General features: G+C 53.1%; 1 protein-coding gene, 1 pseudogene and 2 gene segments (V, D, J or C); all 4 read right to left on the reverse strand.

Moving 5' to 3' along the window:
* The window catches only part of LOC122693629, a 463707-nt gene that overhangs the window by 327930 nt on the left and 115091 nt on the right, over positions 1–20686 (reverse strand).
* Positions 1–20686, reverse strand: part of LOC122693633 — a 415920-nt pseudogene that overhangs the window by 321579 nt on the left and 73655 nt on the right. The gene's annotated exons all lie outside the window — the stretch shown is intronic.
* LOC122693634 (immunoglobulin lambda-1 light chain-like) overlaps positions 1–20686 on the reverse strand; it is a 473571-nt gene that overhangs the window by 316312 nt on the left and 136573 nt on the right. The window lies entirely within an intron of this gene.
* On the reverse strand, positions 16804–17531 carry LOC122693635. The segment is given in 2 exon segments: positions 16804–17307; positions 17417–17531. Coding segments are annotated over 2 exon segments (438 nt in total).

Raw genomic sequence — 20686 nt, forward strand, 5'->3', positions numbered from 1 at the left:
TCTGGGACTCTGCACTGGGCCCTCTGCTGGCCATGGGACCCTCCTTGGGTTCCTGGGATGCCCCGGCCCTCAGGCACTGCTTGAAGTTGAGATCATGGTGGAAGGATGTGAGTTGGCCATGAATGGTCTGTTAGCACAGGGCAGACACACAGCGCAGCACAAAGGGATGGAGATTTTCCTTTCTACACATTTCTCCTTGTGCACATTGTTGAAATTACAAACATCTATGGAGAGCAGACTCATGAGCACCCTGCACCTTCACCCAACATCAGCCCTTATCAGTATGATTTCCCTCCTTCAGTCTCATATTCCTCTTAGCTCTCATCCTACCCCATCACTGAATCACATTAGAACACTTCCTAACATCAACACTTCCACAGGACACTCTTTAGTACATACACACGTTTCAAGTTCCAAATCTCATGTGCATTTGAGAAATTGATTCCGACTAGTGTCACGGGAGTTGATTTGTGTTTTCACTTCCACAGTGCTGAGCTAACCGAATGCTGTACTCCTTGAAAGAGAAAAGCATATAGGGATCCTATTTTAGAGCTTTGAATCTCATGGCATGACTTATTTCATTGAAACGATGTCTAGATTGGATTATACTTTACAACCCGAGGAGTATTTTCTGTGAAATAAGACCCAGAAGGTCGTGCAAAGAGAGATGACCCTCAGTGATAGGTGCTGAGTTATGAATGTACTCGGAAAGGTGGACACTCTCAAGGTCCGTCTGTAGTTGCCCACCGAACTGTGGATCCGGCAAAGGGAGGGCAGTGGGGAGGCGCCATCACTGGGGTTTTGGTCTCACTTCTCTGCCCGTGTCACTGTGGGTTACACGAAGCTGCTCCCGCTGCCATGGGCTGCCCCACAGATGTAGTCAGCCTCGTCTTCGTCCTGGATGTTCTGGAAGGTCAGGGACCCTCCAGGCCAGAGCCCAAGCCTGAGAAGCAGTCAGAGATCCCATCCCCCTTGGATCCAGCAACACCACTGGTGCCCACTCGCATCAGGAAACAGGGGCCCCTCCCTGGGCCCTGCTGGTACCAGTTCACATAGTAGCTGCTGTAGCCGCAGCTCAGGGTGCAGGTGAGCTTGGCCGAGGCTCGCAGGGAGGCAGATGCAGAGGGCGGCTGTGTCAGCACAGGCTGGAAGAGGGACCCTGAAATCCCAGACACCCTTCATGTCCTGAGGAAGGACAGGGAGGTACGCTTCCTGCATGTGGTGGGAGTGGTGAGGGAGGGGGCGTCAGGGTGCTGAGGGCTGTCCTGACCTCTGCAGTGAAGGAGGGGGTCAGGAGTGCAGGGGAGGCCGGCCGCCCCAGAGCTGTGCTGAGGCTGCGACTGCCCGTCTCTTAGCCCCCCACCCCCAGGAGAAAGGGCCCCTCAGACAAATGTGCCCCTGTCCTCTGACCTACCAAACACCTCCCTGGGTTCTGTGTGTCGCCCAGGGTTCAGTATCATATCTGGGAGGGTGGCCTGAGCTGAGTCTGTCCTGAGGTTCCCCAGGGACACAGAGAGGATCCGCTGTTGGGCCCAGCGACCACTGAGAAGAGACCCAGAACAGGGTCTGCTTTCCCAGCTAAGATCCCCCAGGACCTCTCTGGGCTCACAGTGCATAAAATCAATCCCACAGGAGCTGAGGACAGAGGCACCCCAGCCAGGAATCACTCCCAGGTCCTCAGGACGCAGGGTTTCTCTCCCCACCTCGTTCCTCACTCAGTGGGCTCACAGGACAGAGTGTGAGCGTTTGCAAGGATGAATCAGTTGCTGGAGGGACTCATGGGTGCCCTGGGAAATGAGGTAGAACCTGGAGAGGAGGGGAAGGGGGTGAGCTGGGGTCACACCTGAGAGTCTGAGACCTGAGGCTTCTGGAGAAGGGAGATGTCGGAGAGGTTCAAGGGGAGGAGGAGGAAGTGAGTGTCCCATTCAGGAAGATCTGGAAACACGTCCATGACCTTTGACAAAGTGAACTTGATCATGCTGGAGGAGGTCACGGGGTGGAGGGCTGTAGAAAGAAGGGAGCCCGGGACTGGGAGGAAAGCCATGAGTCAGAGTGGAAGGGAGGGAACGGAGGCTCTTAGGGAAGCGCTGAGGAGGAGCTGGAGGAGACTGAGGGGAACTGAGGGGTGCGCAGCCGGGATCCTGGAGCTCCTCCCCTCCTCTGCTCCTGGGGAAGAGGGTGGGGCCTGATTACCACCTGAGTGCAAAACCCTCCAGGTCTCACTCATGGGCCCCCTTTGTAGCTTCATTCCCAGGAGGAGGCCTGGGGGTTCAGGGCCCTGAGTCTGTCCCCGGAGAGGAAGCACCTGCTGTCACGTCCAACTCGGGCCACTGAGCCTGGGGACTCGCCCAGTCAGGGGCCCACCTGGTGTGTTCAGGCTTTGCCGGTTCTGAGCACGTGCACAGCGCCCCCTGGTGACGCGCTTGGGGAATGACCACGGTGGGGAAATAACGAGGAAGGAGGGGCGGCTGCCTGTTCTCAGGTCGTGAAATACTCCAGCCATGAACGAATTAATTAAACAACAACAAGTATTACATGTCTTTGAGTACAGTCCGTGCCCCAACCCTGCCGCAGGCCACCACCGGCCCACGTCTTCGCTGGAGACTCCCGGACGCCCACAGGCAAGTCTGGGACGGTCTCCTGTGGGGTCACTGCTCCCTCCTCCTGGTCCCGGCGCACAAGCTTCTGTTGCGCCCCCCAAGAGTCTGTTAGCCAGCCCTGTGTAAGTTCCGGCAGCTCCACGGTGGGGTTAATGCGACCTCCTCCAAGAGGACTCACGCCGCAGCCACACCCAGAGCCCCTGTCCCTGCGGCAGACCTCTGCCGACCCGGACCTCCACAGGGGATGCTCAAACACAGTTCTGCCTCAGTCTCCGTGGGGTCCTGGGTGCTGGTGCAGACAAGGTTTGTTTGAGCCTCTGAGCGTCTCTGGCGGGAACGGGGCTTGATTCTAAATGCAAATTCGCCCCTCCTACCATCTTGCTGGGGCTTCTCCTTTGCCCTTGGATGTGGGCTGTCTCCTCACAGCTGCACCATGCCTCCCGTCTGACTGGGGTTTCTCTGACCTTGGATGCGGGGTATCTATTCAGGGCTGTTCCCGCGAAGCACAGGCGCTGCTCCTGACTTGGACATGGGGTATCTCCTCTCAGCCACTTGCAGCGCAGCCGCCACTCGCCATGGCTTTATATTTCTATACTAAATGCTTGATATAAAAGATTATGACTAGAAATGGTAATCCTTGTCAGTTTCCTCCTTCATTCCTGGTTGAGAAACCCTGATGATCTGTTACCAGATCTTCATTGGACATGGTTGACCTTCATTTGTTACACTCCATAGATTTAATGAGAGCGGGTTTATAAGGTCTATGTTCAAAATAGTGACATTGATCCAATATCAGGTCAAACATGGAATGAGGGAAGGAAAACTGGGAAAGTCACGAGGGATAAGAGGACAAAATGAGCCAGTGAGGAGTCTGAGAGCTGCGTCCTAACGGGGACGGTCTCCCTCACCTGCAGAGAAGGGCTCCTAGGTGCAGTGTCCAGAGAAGGGGAGGCACCCAGATTCCATGGGGTCAGGGTTCAGGCAGAGCACAAAGCCTGCAGCAGGAGAGGGATGTGCAGGGGATGGGAGAGGCCCCCTGGGGCTCCAGGGCGCAGATGCTGGACTTCTGCTTCCTCAGCATCCTGCTCAGGACCTGTGAGGGACCCTGTGTGTCTGGGCACATGGGCATTCTGCTTGGATTTGGAGACCAGAGAGAAAAGGAGACAACGTCATGAATCCCATAAAATGGACCAGGACAAGGATATGAGCCTGCCTGGTACTGACAGCAGAAGTGGCAGCAGAGACCTAACCCAGCACTGCTGAGGTCACCGTCAGGCTCAGGGCAGGGATGGGTCCCACCCTGGAGTAGAGGGCAAACTTCCATCAGACATCCCCATCACACGGGAATTCCTTGTGGCTGTGGTTAGTGGTGAGCTGTGTGACACTGATGACCAGCCTGCTCATCAGGATGGGGTCCAAAGTGATCCAGGAGGGCGTGTGGACCCACCAGCAGCCAGAGAGCAGGGCAGAACCCCTGAGTGTCCCTCACCTCTGTCATGGTCACAAAGGTTGGGCTTTGCCTGAATCCCTTGTCATCATTGCCATGGTGATCCCCGTATCCCTGCTGCTCATTCTGCAGGAGACGCTGCCCCCGGATCAGGGCTCATCAGGGGCATCACAGGCAGAGGGACACAGGCACATCCTGGGGAGCCCCTGTTCCTGACAGTCCACAGACCACCCCAACCATGACATAGGAAATGCTCCGATGAGGTGGAGAGGAGAGGGGGGGAAGGCAGGACACAGTCAGCAGGTGTGGGTCAGGAGAACCACTCCCGGGGTTCCCCGCATCCTGTGATGTAACAGCAGTGCCCCTCACTCCTCAGGGTCTCTGCTCTGATGGTTCAGGAGCACAGTGCACGCCGTGGGGGACAATCCGCCTGCTGGGATGGTCCACAGACTCTGCTGAAAACGCATCTGGGAAAGCCTCCTGCTCCTGATCTCAGGGAAGGGAGCTCAGCTCCACGGCTCTCTTGTTCACATGGATGATCAGGGTGCACTTCAGTGGTGTCAGAATCTGTTTACATTTTCTGAGACTTCAGCAAAACTGACTGAACAATTGGGAGTAGACTTATTATGAACCAGAACGTATCTCAGGAATTAATTGATTCTGGGGAATTTATTTAAAATTTGAAAGTTCTCTAAGAACAAGCCCTTGACAGGCTGAGGTTCTCGTCCCAGTTTCCATCTGCCTGTGTCTCTGTGAGAAGCCCTGTTGTACCAGCCTGCACGGTCAGAGTCAGCCTCGTCCTCAGGCTCCAGCACAGAGACGAGCAAGAGCCCTGCATTGTCCGAGGCACCTTTGGATCCAGAAAACCCACGGGGGACCCCAGAGCCTGGTTCTTCCTGGAGTCTGAGTGGTAGGACAGGAGGACTGAGGAGGGCTCGCTGGCTTCTGCTGGTCCCAGTATAGAGCACAGCGGCGACAGGGATGTCCCTGCTCAGGGTGCAGGGAGCCACAGCGTCACCTGTGGTCTGGGGGGGTCAGGGGTCTCCCCGCACACGTACCATGACACACCACTGATGGTGTCAACAGTCCAGGGCATCAGGGCTGCGGTGTGGACACCCACACCAACCAGCTCTAGGGGCTTAGCTATCCTGTGTGAGAGAAACCAACAATAACCAGGGGTGGAATTCATATACCTGCAACCTTAGAGACGACAGCTAACAATACAGCCATTAAGTTGAGATTCTGCTAAATTATCATTTGAAAATAATAGGAAAACACACTACTCAAGATCAGAAATTAAAATGATAGTGTTTGAACATGGTGGTTTGAACAAACTTGCTTTCCATTAAATGGTCTTATGTGGATTAGAAGGACTGCGAAGAGCAGTCTAGGACACTGGGGTGAAAACCTTGGCAGTAAGCTGTCAAGTACGGCCAAACATTCGTGGTCCCACCGTGTGAAATGAAACACGACTTATGTCCATTTCAGAGCTGCTGCTACAGTGTCTCCTTTGACAGAGATGTTTCAGCCCCGGGAGGACCATGTCTGGAGGAGAGCAGGTTTTTGTCTCACTTCCCCCCTGGCCTGGAGCACTGTGCCATGATAACTACTACTGTCAGCAGATAAACAGTAATAATCGCCCTCGTCCTCAGCCTGCAGTGAACTGATGGTCAGCGTGGCTGTGTTCCCAGAACTGGAGCCGGAGAATCTGTCGGGGACCCCCGAGGCTCGACTGCTAGTACGATAGATGAGGGTTCTGGGGGCCGATCCTGGGAGTTGTTGGTACCAGCCCACATAATAACCACCACCGATGTTGCTGCTGCTTCCAGTGCAGGAGATGGTGACCCTGTGGCCCGGGGACCCGGACACGGAGGACGGCTGAGTCAGCACAGCCTGCGCCCAGGATCCTGGAAGGGAGAGAGACAGAGATGGTGACTCGGGGGTCCATCACGAGAGCAGGGAGCAGGGCCCGTGAGTCTTCCCAAGACCCTTCCCCTGTCCCCCCATCCAGTCACCTGTGCAGAGAGCGACCAGGGTGAGGAGAAGAGGGCACCAGGCCACGGTGGACACGGTCAGGGCGTCCTGCCTTCTGTGGCCCCACAGCTGAGCAGAGCGTCCCCACACCGCTCCTTCCCCTCTTCATACTCTGAGAGGGGGAGGGGCCTTTCATGCAAATGACCGTCCTCCCCCCCAACTCCCACAATGCTCTGGTGACCTCTGGGACCTGGGTCAGCGTCCTGTGCCTGAGGGAGGCCAGTTGTGGTCAGACGTGGGGTTGCGTGGGGCTTGGGGGTGGGAGGTCACAGCGGGAACCCTGAGCAGAAAAAACCAGGAAGGACCAGGGGACTGGTCTCTGCTCTCACAGGTCCAGACACTCAGGACAGGCCTCCGATCGCCCCCTGGTGTCCTGGCACAAACACACATCCTGACCTGGGGATCAGAGCTCTTAAGAGGCAACTTTCCCCAAAGTGGTTTTGAAATTGCACCCTTCAGGCTGTGTCTGGATGGGAAACAACAGCCAACTGTACCTTACCCTGTAGTGCATGTGAGTGTTACACAGTGGATGTGTAACTTTCAGATTTTAAGTGAACCAAAGTGTGTTCATGGATTAGTAAAAGTCTAAGGTCAGCACTTAAAATAGATACCTAAATTTAACTGAAGAAGATGTTGTTGTTAAATCACTAAGTTGTGTCCAACTCTGGCTCTCTTTTAATTTTGCATTGCCATGGTACTATTTCTAAAACATAATTTTCCTTGTAGCCTGTGTTCTTTAATCAAGATAATTGTAAAGAATTTCTGACACGTATGGCGTCTCCACCGAGGGACTTTTACGGCGCAGCAGGACCTTCTAACTGTGAAAACAGGGCAGACTGAGTTATCAGAGCCATGGGTGGGTCTCAGATCTGAGATGAGGGACAGGACACGACACGACAGGTCGTTGTTGTCAGGACACTCAGAGGTGACCATAGGGAGCAAAGCTGACTTAGACATGGTCCAGTAGGAGCAGCAGTGGTCGCCCCGGGGGCAGAGCCCCAGGAGAGCGTCTGCTTTCCCAGCCGAGGGCCCCAACAGCTTCTCTGCTCACTGTGCATAAAATCAATCCCACAGCAGCTGAGCACAGGCACTCCTCAGCCAGGAATCATTTCCCAGGTCTCAGGACCAGGGTTTCTCTCCCCACCTGATTCCTCACTCGATGGCACACAGGACAGAGTGTGAGGTTTCAGGGGCTAAATCAGCCACACGAGGGATTCAAAATCCCCTGGACCACAAGGGGAAGCTGGGGAGGAGCATGGAGGGGAAAGCTGGGGTCACACCTGAGAGCCAGAGCCCTGAGGCTTCTCGGGAAGGAAGGGTTAGAGAGGTTCAAGGAGGGGCCGAGGAAGTGAGTGTAAAGTTCAGGAAGATTTGGAAACACGTCCATGATCTTCTCATAGAGTGAACTGGGTCATCACCATGGAGGTCAACACTGTAGGTCTGTAGAAAGAGAGAGGCCCAGGATCCGGAGGAAAGTCATGAATGAGGGGAGCGGGAGGGGAAACCCTTAGCAAAGAGATGAGGAGGAGCAGGAGCAGGCTGAGCAGAGCTGGAGGGGTGCAGGGGGTGGGCTCCGGGGGCTCCTCCCCTCCTCTGTTTCTGAGAAGAGGGTCGGGACTGATGACCACCTCACCCCTTCACCCTCCAAATCTGGGTGCTCGGCTCCACGTGCAGCATCACTCCCAGGAGGAGGCCTGGGGGCCGCGGCTCAGAGTTTGTCCCCTGAGAGGAAGCACCTGCTGACACTCCCAACTCGGGCCACTGAGACCGGGGCAGGGCCAGGTCAAGGGACCACGTTGGTGTGTTGAGGTTTTCCCAGTTCTGAGCTGATAAACAGCGCCCCCTGGTGACGAACTCTGGAATGTTCATGGTGTTGAAAGTGTGAGCGAGGTGCTGCTCAGTTGCTTGGTTCTCAATCCTGTCTGACTCTTGGGACCCCATGGACTGGAGCCCACCAGGATCCTCTGTCCATGGGATTCTGCAGGCAAGAACAATACAATGGATTCCCGTTTCTTGCTCCAGAGCATCTTGCCAACCCCGGATAGAACCCACATCTCTTATGTCTTTTGCATTGGTAGGAGGGTTCTTTACCCCTTGTGACACCTGGGAAACCGTGTGAGGAAGGTGGGGCTGCCTTTTTTCCAGTAACCAAATACCTTACCAATGAACAAATAAATGAGTTAAATAATAAATATTACATGTCTTTGATAGTATACAGAGAACTTTTTTATTTTCACCCATTGGATTTTCAGGTTATTCTGACTATCTTGTTTTCATGATTCTTTTTCCCTTCCATTTATATCCTTTTCCTTTGGGCCCAAGAGTATTTGTATTTGCTCACCAGATAGATTTGATGATTTGTCCCTAAAAATATCTGTCACCTGATTTCATCATCTGAGGAATCTCAGCATTGATGTCTATGCTGTCTCACTTCCCTTCAATATTTAGTTTCCTGGTTCTTGATAGAAGTGACAAGTTTTACTGGATCTTGGACTGTGTAGAAATTACTTGAAGAAACTCTGAGTTCCGTTTCCTTTTCCTTTAATAGGAGATCCTTCTGTGGCGGAAGGTCAGGGATGTGTGTTCACTGCCCACTGACCCAGCAAGGGCGGCACTGACCCCCCTGCTCTGAGCTGCTGACTCTGACCTGGGAACCGGGGGCAACTGCTGTCAGCAGCTCCTTCATCCAGGGGTGTGTGACCACCCCTTGTGAGATACTGCCCTGGGGAGGGGAGTTGAGCTGAGGGGGCAGCTGTGCTGAGTCAGGGGACACTCAGTCCCCTGGGTTCCGTGCTCTCAGGGACTCCAGGAAGGGAGGGGCAAACACCTTGACCTGGGAGCCCATGGCTGTGGGGGAAGCAGAATTTTGTCTCTTTCCACTCTGGCCTGAAGCACTGAGGAAACTTTCAAGCCGTCAGCCCATGAGAAACTGTAATAATCAGTGTCATCCTCAGACTGAACTGAAGTGGTCAGAGAGGCCAACTTGCCAGACTTGAAGCCAGAGAATCAATTTGGGACCCCTGAGGGTTGTTTGCTGTTTTCATAGATCAGAGGTGTGGGGGACGATCCTGGGAGCTGTTGGTTCCAGCTGACATAATTACCCCCAGTGTTGCTCCTGTTTCTAGTACTAGAGATGGTAACCCTCTGTCCCTAGGTCCCGGAAACGGAGGGCGGCTGTATCAGCACAGTCTGGGCTCAGGATCCTGGAAGGGGGAGAGACCGAGATGGTGACTGTGGGCTTCAGGAAGGAGAGGAGGGAGAAGGGACATGTGTTTTCCCAGGGCCCTTCCCCTGTCCCCCCATCCAGTCACCTGTGCAGAGAGTGACCAGGGTGAGGAGCAGAGGGGACCAGGCCATGGTGGACATGGTCAGGGCGTCCTGCCTTCTGTGACCCCACAGCTGAGCAGAGAGTCAACATACCTCTCCTTCCCCTCTTCATGTTCTGAAAGGGGAGGATCCCTTCATGCAAATGAACCCCCTTCCCCAAACAATTTTCTGACCCCTCCCTGGGCCCTGGGTAGACCCCTGTGCCTGAGAGTGGCCAGTGGGTTCACTGGGGCGGGGCTGTGGGGGTCCCGGGGTGGGAGGTCACACTGGGAGCCAGGAGCAGGGGCCACCAGGCAGCGCCAGGGTCCCAGCGCCCATCCCCCATCCACCCTCAGGATCGGCCCCCGCGCGCCCCCTGGTGTCCAGGCCCAGACACACATCCTGCGGCCTGGTGACCTGAGCCCTCGGGGCAGACCCTGGCCCTGCTCTGTGCTCTGTCCCATTCTTGCCTTCTGGCCGGGCTTCCGTTCTGTGTCCCCTGTGACCTCAGGGCCGTCTGTGGGCTCCCCTCTGACCCTCAGGGTGAGTCTGTACACGGCGCCCTCACAGCTCAGGGTCAGGTCTGAGGGGAGGTCGGGGACACGTATTCCTTTAAGTCAGGGTCAGGTCAGGACAGTGATGACCCCGTGGATGCAGCCTCCTGACTGTGCAGGACGTGGGTGCTTTCTCCTTCGTTAGAAATGAAGCAGTGCCTTACACACGCACACAGGCACACGCAGATTGCTTTGAGGGGCTTTCCCAGTGAACTGTAAGCATTTTGCTTTTATACTCCGTGACCTCACTGTAGTAGTTCCCGGTCTCCTCTTTCCTATGTAAGTTAAATAAAGCATTTGCCACGTGTTCACTCCCTATTGGCTTGGGAATCAGAAGCTGCATTTCTGAGTGAGGCTAACTCTGCTCCCAGCTCCCAGGATGCAGAAGAGAAGGTGACTGGGGGGGACCATCTGTGTCCAGGTGCCCGGATCATGATCACCCCCATCCTCATCTTTCATCCAAGGTTAGGAGCCCGCAGTCATCAAGGAACCTGAGTGACCATATCTGGAGCCAAAAGACCGATCCCGGATCCTGAGGGTTGGGGACCAGCAGGCATCATGGTTTGGGGTGTCTGGTGGGACATGTTGGTTCCCGGACACCTCACACCGCCAGCTCTGCTGCTCTTTCCAGGACTGGAGGACCTGAGCACTGAACTGGACAATGGGCCCGGCTGACGCAGCGCAGACTGTGCTCAGGACTCTGTGCTCAGCGGGGAGGGGACAGGTGGCACGTCCCTGCTGCAGAGCCTGACTCTGAGCAGGCAGAGTGACCCTTCTGTGGTGTCAGGAACCAGCATCCTTCCTTCTGACATCTAAGGGCTCTGCCCCGTCCCCTCTGCTCATACCCCCTCCTGCTTCTCAAGGGAAAGCAGGTATAAGGAAGCAGCACTATAAATAATGAAGGGCATGCACTACCTGGCTACTCACTGTTTTCCTGGAAGAAAATATTTCACTCCTGTTCAAATTTTCTTTTGTATTTCTACTGAAAGATTATCATAGCCGTACAAATAGGGTCAAAGTTTATGTTTTTAATTTTACATTGAAAACAGATTAACACACACTTTGAACTACTTTTCAGTTCAGTTCAGTCACTCAGTCGTGTCTGACTCATTGCGACTCCATGAATCACAGCACTCCAGGCCTCCCTGCCCATCACCATCTCCGGGAGTTTACCCAAACTCATGTCCATCGAGTTGGTGATGCCATCCAGCCATCTCATCCTCTGTCGTCCCCTTCTCCTCCTGCCCTCAATCTCTCCCAGCATCAGGGTCTCTTCCAGTGAGTCAGCTCTTCACATCAGGTGGCCAATGGATTGGAGTTTCAGCTTCAGCATCAGTCCTTCCAATGAACACCCAGGACTGATCTCCTTTAGGATGGACTGGTTGGATCTCCTTGCAGTCCAAGTGACTCTCAAGAGTCTTCTCCAACACCACAGTTTGAAACCATCAGTTCATCTGCGCTCAGCTTTCTTCACAGTCCAACTCTCACATCCAATTATGACCACTGGAACAACCGTAGCCTTGACTAGATGGACATTTGTTAGCAAAGTAATGTCTTTGTTTTTTAATATGCTATCTAGATTGGTCAGAAATTTCCTTCCAAGGAGTTAGCGTCTTTTAATTTCATGGCTGCAAGCACCATCTGTAATGAGTTTCGTTCATAGAATTTTAAAATTCTGTAGTACTTTTAATAATTGTGAACTTGAAGATTTTTGTATTCATTCTCATTGATTTTCAGCATAATTAAATGTCATATTAATTCTTCATTTCAAAATATTTCACATATTTTTTAACTTCTAATATTGATTTGACAAACTTACATGGAAGTGAAGGTCTGGGAAAAACATTCCCCCACCCGGTGCGTGCATGACTCCACGTAACCCCACTAGACCAGGCTGTCAGCACCCTGTATGTTTCAGGGCATCTTCACTTTCTGGGACCAGCAAGAGCAGCTGTGGAGAAAATCTATGAATGTGTGTATGATTGGTGGGGGGTGGTCCTTGTTTTCTCTATTCAGAGTTTACGGGTGTAGGTTCCATTTTAAGCCTTGGAAATGCCAGCTTGAATTTCAGGATCCCTGAAATCATGCTGACACCCTCTTCTCTTAGAGCAGCACCCAAGTCATAGTTCTCAACAACAGGTTGCGGGTCACAAAGGCACTCTTGGTGGAGAGGTGACCCCAGGTGCCCACTGAAGGGGAATCTCAGAACTCCCGCGCTCCTGGAGTTCAGGAACCTCTTGCTGCACCTCCCCTTCTCAGACATATCAGCTTATCTGGGACTAGAGGAGGATGGTTCCAGGACTGTTTTTTCCTCTATGTCTTTTCTCATAGTTTCTATTTCTTTGCTAGAACTTCCTCCCTTGTGCTTCATTGCAGGTGAAGACCATGTTTGCAGGGAGAATTGTGATCCATTTGGGAATGATTGTTATCTTTTGATTATTGGAGTATAGCTGCTTTCCAATGACACTCTGGTGTTGGAGAAGTCTCTTGAGAGTCCCTTGGACAGCAAGGAGAGTCTTGCTGTCAAGGAGCAGTCAATCTTTAAGGAAATCAACCCTAAATACTCCTGAAAGGACAATGCTAAAGCTGAGGCTGCAATACTTTGGCCACCTATGCAAAGAGCCGACTCATTGGATAAGACTGTGATGCTGGGAAAGACTGAGGGCAGGAGGAGAAGGGGATGACAGAGGATGAGATGGTTGGATGGCATCACCGCCTCAATGGACTTGAACTTGGGCAAACACCAGGAGATGGTGAGGGACAGAAAGCCCGGCGTGTACAGTGCATGGGGTCACACAGAGTCAGACACGACTTTGTGACTGAAGAGCAGCAAGCTGCGTTCCACTGTTGTGCTCTGTTCAGTGACTGCATCTTAGTGACACTCAGTGTTTGGAACTAAAGCCTGGGGTATCTGCTCACTGTGTCTGTGGTTTCTCTTGCATGCTTGTCATTTTCAGCGCACAGACTTCTGGTCTTCCTCAGATTTGTCTTCAGTGTTTTATATTGATTGTCTCATACACGTTAGTGTTTTTATTTTTAGAAACTAGAGATTCATTACTGAACTACAAAATAGAATTCACTGCTGCAGGTTGACTTTTATGTCACAACATCCGAAGTGAAACACTCACAGAAGCCTGTCTTATTGACCCCTTGACCCTGAGATGGGACAGGCCTTGAAACCACCTCTTCTGGGCTCAACCAATATCTCCATCAAAAGGTGTTTATCTCTGAATGAGCTACCTTTGCCCCAGAAAACCTGCATTGAATAAGAGTATCTTAGCAATCTAAAAGCTGAATTGAAGCAAAAGATACACTATTATCAAATCTGCTGGTTGGAGGAAAATCTGGTTCTTGCCTAACATCTGACAATTGAAGTCACCCCCTGGACTAGACTTCCTCCGAGCCTCGAGCAGGAGTGAGTGGAGGAGGTGTTTGTGTCTCCTCCTCCCTGGTCTGGAGCACCCTGGAAGGGCACAGTCATAGTCATAGTCAGCCTCGTCCTCGGGCTGCAGCCCAGAGACGAGCAGGAGCCCTTTGTTGGCTGAGGCGTCTCTGGACTCCAGAACCTTGGTTCTTATCGGAGTCTGACTTGACCCTCAGGAGGTACCATGGAGGGCTCCCTGGCTTCTGCTGGAACCAAGTTACCGAGAAATCACCAATATTGCCCCCACTGCTCAGGGTGCAGGAGAGTCTTTCTGATGCTCCCGGTGACGCAGAGAGGGAGGCGGGCTGAGTCAGCACAGGCTGGGAGTCGGAGCCTGCAGACACAGACTCGGGGGCAGGAGCTGCAGGAAAGGCTCCCGGAGTCTGCGCCCGGGGGCTGATGCAGGCCGGGGACCGAGCCCCGGCCCGGGGCAGAGAGAGGAGCTCGAGCAGGAGAGGAGTCCAGGCCACGGAGCCCACAGGACCCTGGTCCCCACAGAGGGCTGGGCTGCCCCAGGCCTCCTGTCTCCCCCAGACTCTGAGAGGAGGGGCTGCGATGCAAATGGGGGTCCCCCCAGAGCCCACCCAGCCCCTCCCCGAACCCTGGTGCTGGATGGAGCTCAGCTCTCAGCCCAGACTCAGCGGGATGCAGGGCTTCCCCTTTAGGAGCCCCTGGAGGAAGCCCATCTGAGAACACACAGGTCCCCGCTCAGGGGACTCGGCACCCAGAGAGGACACACTGCTGTCCCTCCTCCTCCCCAACAGGGGGCACAGGCCCCGCCCCCCGCCCAGCTCCGGGAGTGAGTGGTGCTCCCTGGGCAGCTGCCAGGAACCCCAAGGCTGTCCCACTGGTTATATTTGGAAAATACAGTTTTAAGATCATACTCAAAAGAAGGGGGATAAAATGCATACTTTCCCAGGAAGGTACAACAGTGATTAGTACCTTCTAGGACTAATAGAGAAAATATTAAGTAAACTTATCAATTACCTTTAGCTCTTTGAGAAAGCAGTTAGACTGTTGTACACATGCCTGATGAATAAAGTGCATGAGGGAAAATTACAAAGCACTCTCATTAAATATTGATCCAGATACTCTTAGCAAACAGTTATCCAAGAAATACTAATATGAAATTAAGAAACTGGTGCTGCTATTGAATATCATTTTTTTCAATATACAGGTTGTATTTTATAATACATTTTAAAATTAAATGTCACACCGATAATAGCAAAGAGCTCATGAAATAGAAGCAAATGATATATTTGTAAGCTGCTGATACTCACTTTCACAGGCACCTAGCTCCTCCCAGGACGCCCGCGGGGCCCCGGCCCACAGCTGTTTCTAGTCCTCCACACAGACTCTCTCAGGAGCCACCTCCTCCTTGGAGACACCTCCCGACCTCTCACCTTCCAGCAGCCCCGCCTTGACGGAACTTTGGCCAAGAGCCCACGTGGACGAGGAGGAGGGACCCGAATCGGAACTGCGTGGGGACCGACCAGGGGCTCCAGGGCCACGGGCCTCACAGGGATGAGCTCCCCTTCAGGGAGGACAGTTTTCCCAGCGCCCTCAGTGCTTTCCCACTGTCTGGTCAAGCGCGCCCTGTGGGCCTCTGCACTGCGCCCCCTGCTGGCCGCGGTCACCTCCTCCAGCTCCTGGGATGCCCCGGCCCCCGTGAGGAGCGGCTCACTGTGCAGCAGGCATTGCTGATAGTGCCCCCAGGAGAGTGGGCTGAGGGGCCTTTCTCGGTGCTCCCTGGGCACAGGGATGCTTTCACCCTGGGACTCTCATCTCCATGGAAACCAACCATATTCCAACTTGCATCTTTGTTACCTGTGGTCCGCCATCTCAGCCCTGCCTGCTGTGCAGACCTTGTACGTGAGTGTGAAATGTCAGCGACGGGGAACAGAAGGAATAACTCATGTGGTATCCTGTGTGCAGGCTGTGGTGAGCTCCAGTTCGGTTCAGAGGAGCCTGGACAAAGCTGTGATGGGTCATTGGGGATGTGAGGGAGGAGTCACGTGATCTCCCTGCAGAGACTGAAGAGTCCTGAGGTCAAAGGTCGGGACATATGCCAACTTCAGAAGACGGGGGATGGTGGCTGCTGGTGAACCTGGTGAATGGCCACTGAAGGCTGAAGATGTGGACACTCTGAGCTTGGGACTCCAGCTCTCCCAAATAAAACAGAAAAGTCACATGCAATAATATCCCCTTATACAGCCCGAAATCCCTTTTTTACGAAGTTTTGTTGCCTGTGGAGGTGCGAATGTTTCTCTATAGACTCAGATCCACTCAAGTGACATTGACCACGTACATTGGCTCCTTGTGCAGATCCCAGCTGTGCCACTGACATGACTATGTTTGACCCTCTGCACTGCACTCAGCGGGGTCCGTGGGAGCCCTGTCTGGTCTCGTGAGGCAGTAGACGGTGCTCTGTGAGCCCCACCAGCCGGGTGAGCCCGGGAGCTCAGGGTTCGGGGCTCACTTCAGCCCCTGGCCTGAAGCCCCCTGTGAGCAGCAAGGCTGCCATCCCAGCTGAGCAGGAACAATCAGTCTCCACTTCGGGGTGTAGCCAGACATGGTCTGCGAGTCTGACCTGGAGCCCAGAGCCTCTCTGAGACCCTGGGGACAGCTTGAGACTCCTCAGGGTCACGAGTTTGGGGACGTGACCAGGGTGTGGCTACGGCCAAGCTGCCCCCTCGGTGCCAACATAGCTGATGTTTCCAGCACAGGTGAGGGTGGCGGTCTGTGCTGGGGATGTAGTCACCGCATGTGACTGAGTCCACCCTGCCCGAGCCCTGCTCACTGTGAGGGGACACAGAGGAGGCTGAGAGCAGGACTCTCTCCCTGGGCAGGAGAGAGGGTGAGGGGCAGAGTGGGGGCCTCACAGGTCAGAGATGACCTCAGCAAGACCCCCCACATCAATCCCTGAGCTTCAGGGCAAAGAGATGCTGCATCCCCAGAGTAAGGGACATAGACTTTCTGTTTCCTTTGAGACCCTCTCCTGGGAGTGGGCTGCTGGAGGGACTCTGAGGACAGAGGGAGAGAAAGAGCCTCCATGCACAGGCAGCGCCCCCGATGACCTGGACCCAAGGTGGAGCAGCAGCAGCAGAAGGTCCATCAGAGCCTCAGCAGGAAGCCCCTGGGCTGCCCCAGCGCCCCCAGTGAGAGAGGAGTCCTGGTCTAGTTCCCGCAGGCCTGGAACTCTGGGGAAGCCTGAGAGGCAGTCACAGGAAAGACAGGAGCAGCAGCCTGGGCATCATCTCAGCCCAGGGATGGCCAAGGAGCTTCTGTGTCCTGAATCAGACACAGCTGGACGCTGTCTCTCTGGTTCTGACCTGACTATCATGGACTTTGCCCCCCAGGCACCTTCCTCTGGCATTGAGGGCCTGCTGCTCAATTTTAGATAATCATATAATATTTGGTTGCCCCAGAAAAGCCTTGGTGAGGGGGCAGAATGAAGAAGGTCTGAAAGGATTTCCCAGACCAAGTTCACGGTGTGGGGCTCAGACCCTAGTTTTAAATCAAACAAAGAACAGAAGTGTCTGCATTGGCAAAGGATGGTTCAGCCCCGGGAGGCCCATGTCTGGAGCAGAGCAGGTTTTTGTCTCACTTCCCCCCTGGCCTGGAGCACTGTGCCATCAAAGCTCCTACCGTCAGCAGACGCACAGTAATAATCCGCCTCGTCCTCAGCCTGGAGCGAACTAATGGTCAGGGTGGCCGTGTTGCCAGACCTGGAGCCAGAGAATCGGTCCGGGACCCCCGAGGCTCGACTGGTAGTAGCATAGATGAGCAGTCTGGGGGCCGATCCTGGGATCTGTTGGAACCAGCCCACATAATAACCACCGCCGATGTTGTTGCTGGTCCCAGTGCAGGTGATGGTGACCCTCTGGCCCGGGGACCCAGACACGGAGGCTGGCTGAGTCACCACTGCCTGGGCCCAGGATCCTGGAAGGGGGAGAGACAGAGATGGTGACTCTGGGGTCCAGACACAAGAGAAGGGAGCAGGGCCCGTGTGTCTTCCCAGGGCCCTTCCCCTGTCCCCCTATCCAGTCACCTGTGCAGAGAGCGACCAGGGTTAAGAGCAGAGGGCACCAGGCCATGGTGGACATGGTCAGGGCGTCCTGCCTTCTGTGGCCCCACAGCTGAGCAGCGCGTCCCCACAACTCTCCTTCCCCTCTTCATAGTCTGAGAGGGGGAGGGTCCTTTCATGCAAATGACCCCCCATCCCCAGCTCTCTGATGCCTCCCTGGCCCCGAGTCAGGTCCCTGTCCCTCGGGGTAGCCAGATCGGGGGCGGGGTTGTGTGGGGCTTGGGAGTGGGAGGTCCCCGCTGGGAGCCTTTCATGCAAATGACCACCCCCACCCCGTGTTACACTGTGGGTGCACAACTCTTCAGAACTGCCTGGGAATGTCCCCTGGTGTCCAGCCCAGACACACTTCCTGTGACTGGGTGATCAGAGCTCTTCGAGTCAACTTTCCCAAAACTGGTTGTGAAATGACACAGTTTAGAAATTATTTGGTTGGAAAAGGACAGTCAACTATATTCCAGCTTATAGTGCGTGTGCATGTTACACTGTGGGTGTGTGACTTTGAGATTTCAAATGAACCAAAATGTGCTAATGGATCTGTAAAAATCTAAGGTTCTCTCTTTAAACAAGAGCATAAATATAACTGAAGGAAATGTTGTTGTTCAGTCACTAAGTTGCTTCCGACTCTGGTTCTGTTTTAATTTGCATGGCCACGGTACTTTTTCTAAAACACAACATTCTTTATAGGCTCTGCTCATCAAATAAGATAAGTTTAACTAAATCACATGAGAGGTATCTTATGAAATTTCATTATCAAGTAAAAGAACATTTTCACAAAGATATTGGCGTTCTTAATTATATTGGACTCTGAGCGAGGCAGGGCCGGAACCAGTCTTTCTAACACTTATGGCATCTCCACTGAGGGATTTTCGTGTCTTAGCAGGAAGCTCTATCTGTGAAAACAGGGCAGGCTGAGTTATCAGAGCCACGGGTCCGTCTCAGGTCTGAGATGAGACACAGGCCATGACAAGGCAGATCAGTTGTCCTCAGGAAACTGAGACGTGACCACGGGGAGCAAACTGACTTAGACGTGGTCCAGTAGGAGCAGCAGTGATCGCCCCGGGGGCAGAGCCCCAGGAGGGCGCCTGCTTTCCTACCTGAGGGCCCAACAGCTTCTCTGCTCACTGTGCAAAAATTCAATCCCACAGCAGCTGAGCACAGAATCATTTCCTGCATCTCAGGACCAGGGTTTCTCTCCCCACCTGATTCCTCACTCGATGGACACACAGAGCGGAGTGTGAGCGTTCAGGGGATAAATCAGCTACTAGAGGGCTTCATGGATCCTCTGGGAAACAAGGGGAACCTGGGAGGAGCAGGGGCTAACGAACTCGGGTCACACATAGAGCCAGAGACCTGAGGCTTCTCAGGAAGGAAGGGTTAGAGAGGTCCAAGGAGGGGTGGAGGAAGTGAGTGTCCAGTTCAGGAAGATCTGGAAACACGTCCATGACCTTCTGACAGACTGAGCTTGGTCATGACCATGGAAGTGAACAGCGCAGGTTTGTAGAGAGAGAGGCTCAGGATTGGGGGAAAGTCATGAATGAGGGGAGCTGGAGGGCAGGCTCTTAGGAAAGAGATGAGGAGGAGCAGGAGCAGGCTGAGGAGAGCTGGAGGGGTGCACAGGGTGGGCTCCGGGGGCTCCTCCCCTCCCCTGTTTCTGGGAAGAGGATGGGGACTGATGTCCACCTCACCCCTTCACCCTCCAATTCTGGGTGCTCGGCCCCGTGTGCAGCGTCACTCCCAGGAGGAGGCCTGGGGGCCGCGGCTCTGAGTCTGTCCCCTGGGAGGAAGCACCTGCTGTCTTGTCCAACTCAGGCCACTGAGCCCGGGTGCAGGGCCAGGTCAGGGGACCACGTGGGTGTGTTGAGGCTTTACCAGTCTGAGCTGGTACACAGCGCCCCCTGGTGGCCTATGTGGGGAACAGTCACCGTGGTGAGTTTGTGAGCAAGGTGCTGCTCAGTTGCTTGGTTCTCAATCCTGCCTGACTCTTGTGACCCATGGACTGTAGCCCACCAGGCTCCTCTGTCCATGGGATCCTCTAGACGGGAACACTGAAGTGGGTTGCTGTTTCTTGCTCCAGAGGATCTTCCCAACCAAGGGACAGAACCCACATCTCTTATGACTCTCACGTTGGCAGGAGGGTTCCTTACCACTAGTGACACCTGGGAAGCCTTATGAGGAAGGAGGGGCTGCCTCTTTTTCCTGTCACCAAATACTCTGTCAATGAACAAATAAATGAATTAAATAATAAGTTTTACAGGTCTTTGATAACATACAGAGAATTATCTTTTATTTTCATGTATTTTATTTTCAAATGATTCTGACTACATTTTCTCATGATTCTTTTATTTTTTCTTTCATTTATCTCCTTTTCTTTTGGACCCAAGAGTGTTAGTATTTGCTCATCAAATAGATTTGCTGATTTCTCCCTAAAAATATCTGTCACCTGATTTCATCATCTGAGGCATCTCAGCATTGATGTCTATGCCGTCTCACTTCCCTTCAATATTTAGTTTCCTGGTTCTAGATCGAAATGACCATTTTTACCAGATCCTAGAAAGTGAGGAAATTACTTGAAGAAACTCTGAGTTCCATTTCCTTTTCCTTTAGCAGGAGATCCTTCTGTAGCGGAATGTCAGGTGCCAGGAGCCAGCTCACGAGATCCCACCCATGACATGTCATGAGGAGAAATCCTGACAGGCAAGGCAGATCAGGTTTTCAGGGATTCCGAAAAGCTGCCCCCAGTGCTCACATTAAAGATGATATCTGTCTTTCTGATGCTTGCTTCAATAGACTACTCCCTAATTTCTGTGACATAGGCAAAAGGCCTTCCCCGATCTCTTTCCAAATAAGAATCAATTTAGAACTTTAATCAATAAGTAGTCTGGGTGGTGGTATTTTATGAGATTATCCAGGGTGAAAGGAGTGTTTTAATTTAAACACCTTTGCTGGTATTCTAGTTTGTTTGGCAAATGCGTTTATACCCTTGGTACTAATATGCATAACTGCTTATAATACCCTAATCATAAAACAGCATAAAGAACCTGATCATATAAAGACCCTAATAGACATAGAGCCCTTTGGGGAGTGAGGAAGCCCTATTAGAACACACAAGAAAAATTATTCTAAAAGTGGTTATTGGGTTAACGTTTGCTTGCTGTGTTTTTGCGCTTAATGTGCTAAGGTTGTGTTATGGAAATCATTGTTAATATAGTTATAGATCTAGAAAAATAAGAGCTT

This window comes from Cervus elaphus, chromosome 5, assembly GCF_910594005.1.
Source record: "Cervus elaphus chromosome 5, mCerEla1.1, whole genome shotgun sequence".
Taxonomy (NCBI): Eukaryota; Metazoa; Chordata; class Mammalia; order Artiodactyla; family Cervidae; genus Cervus; species Cervus elaphus.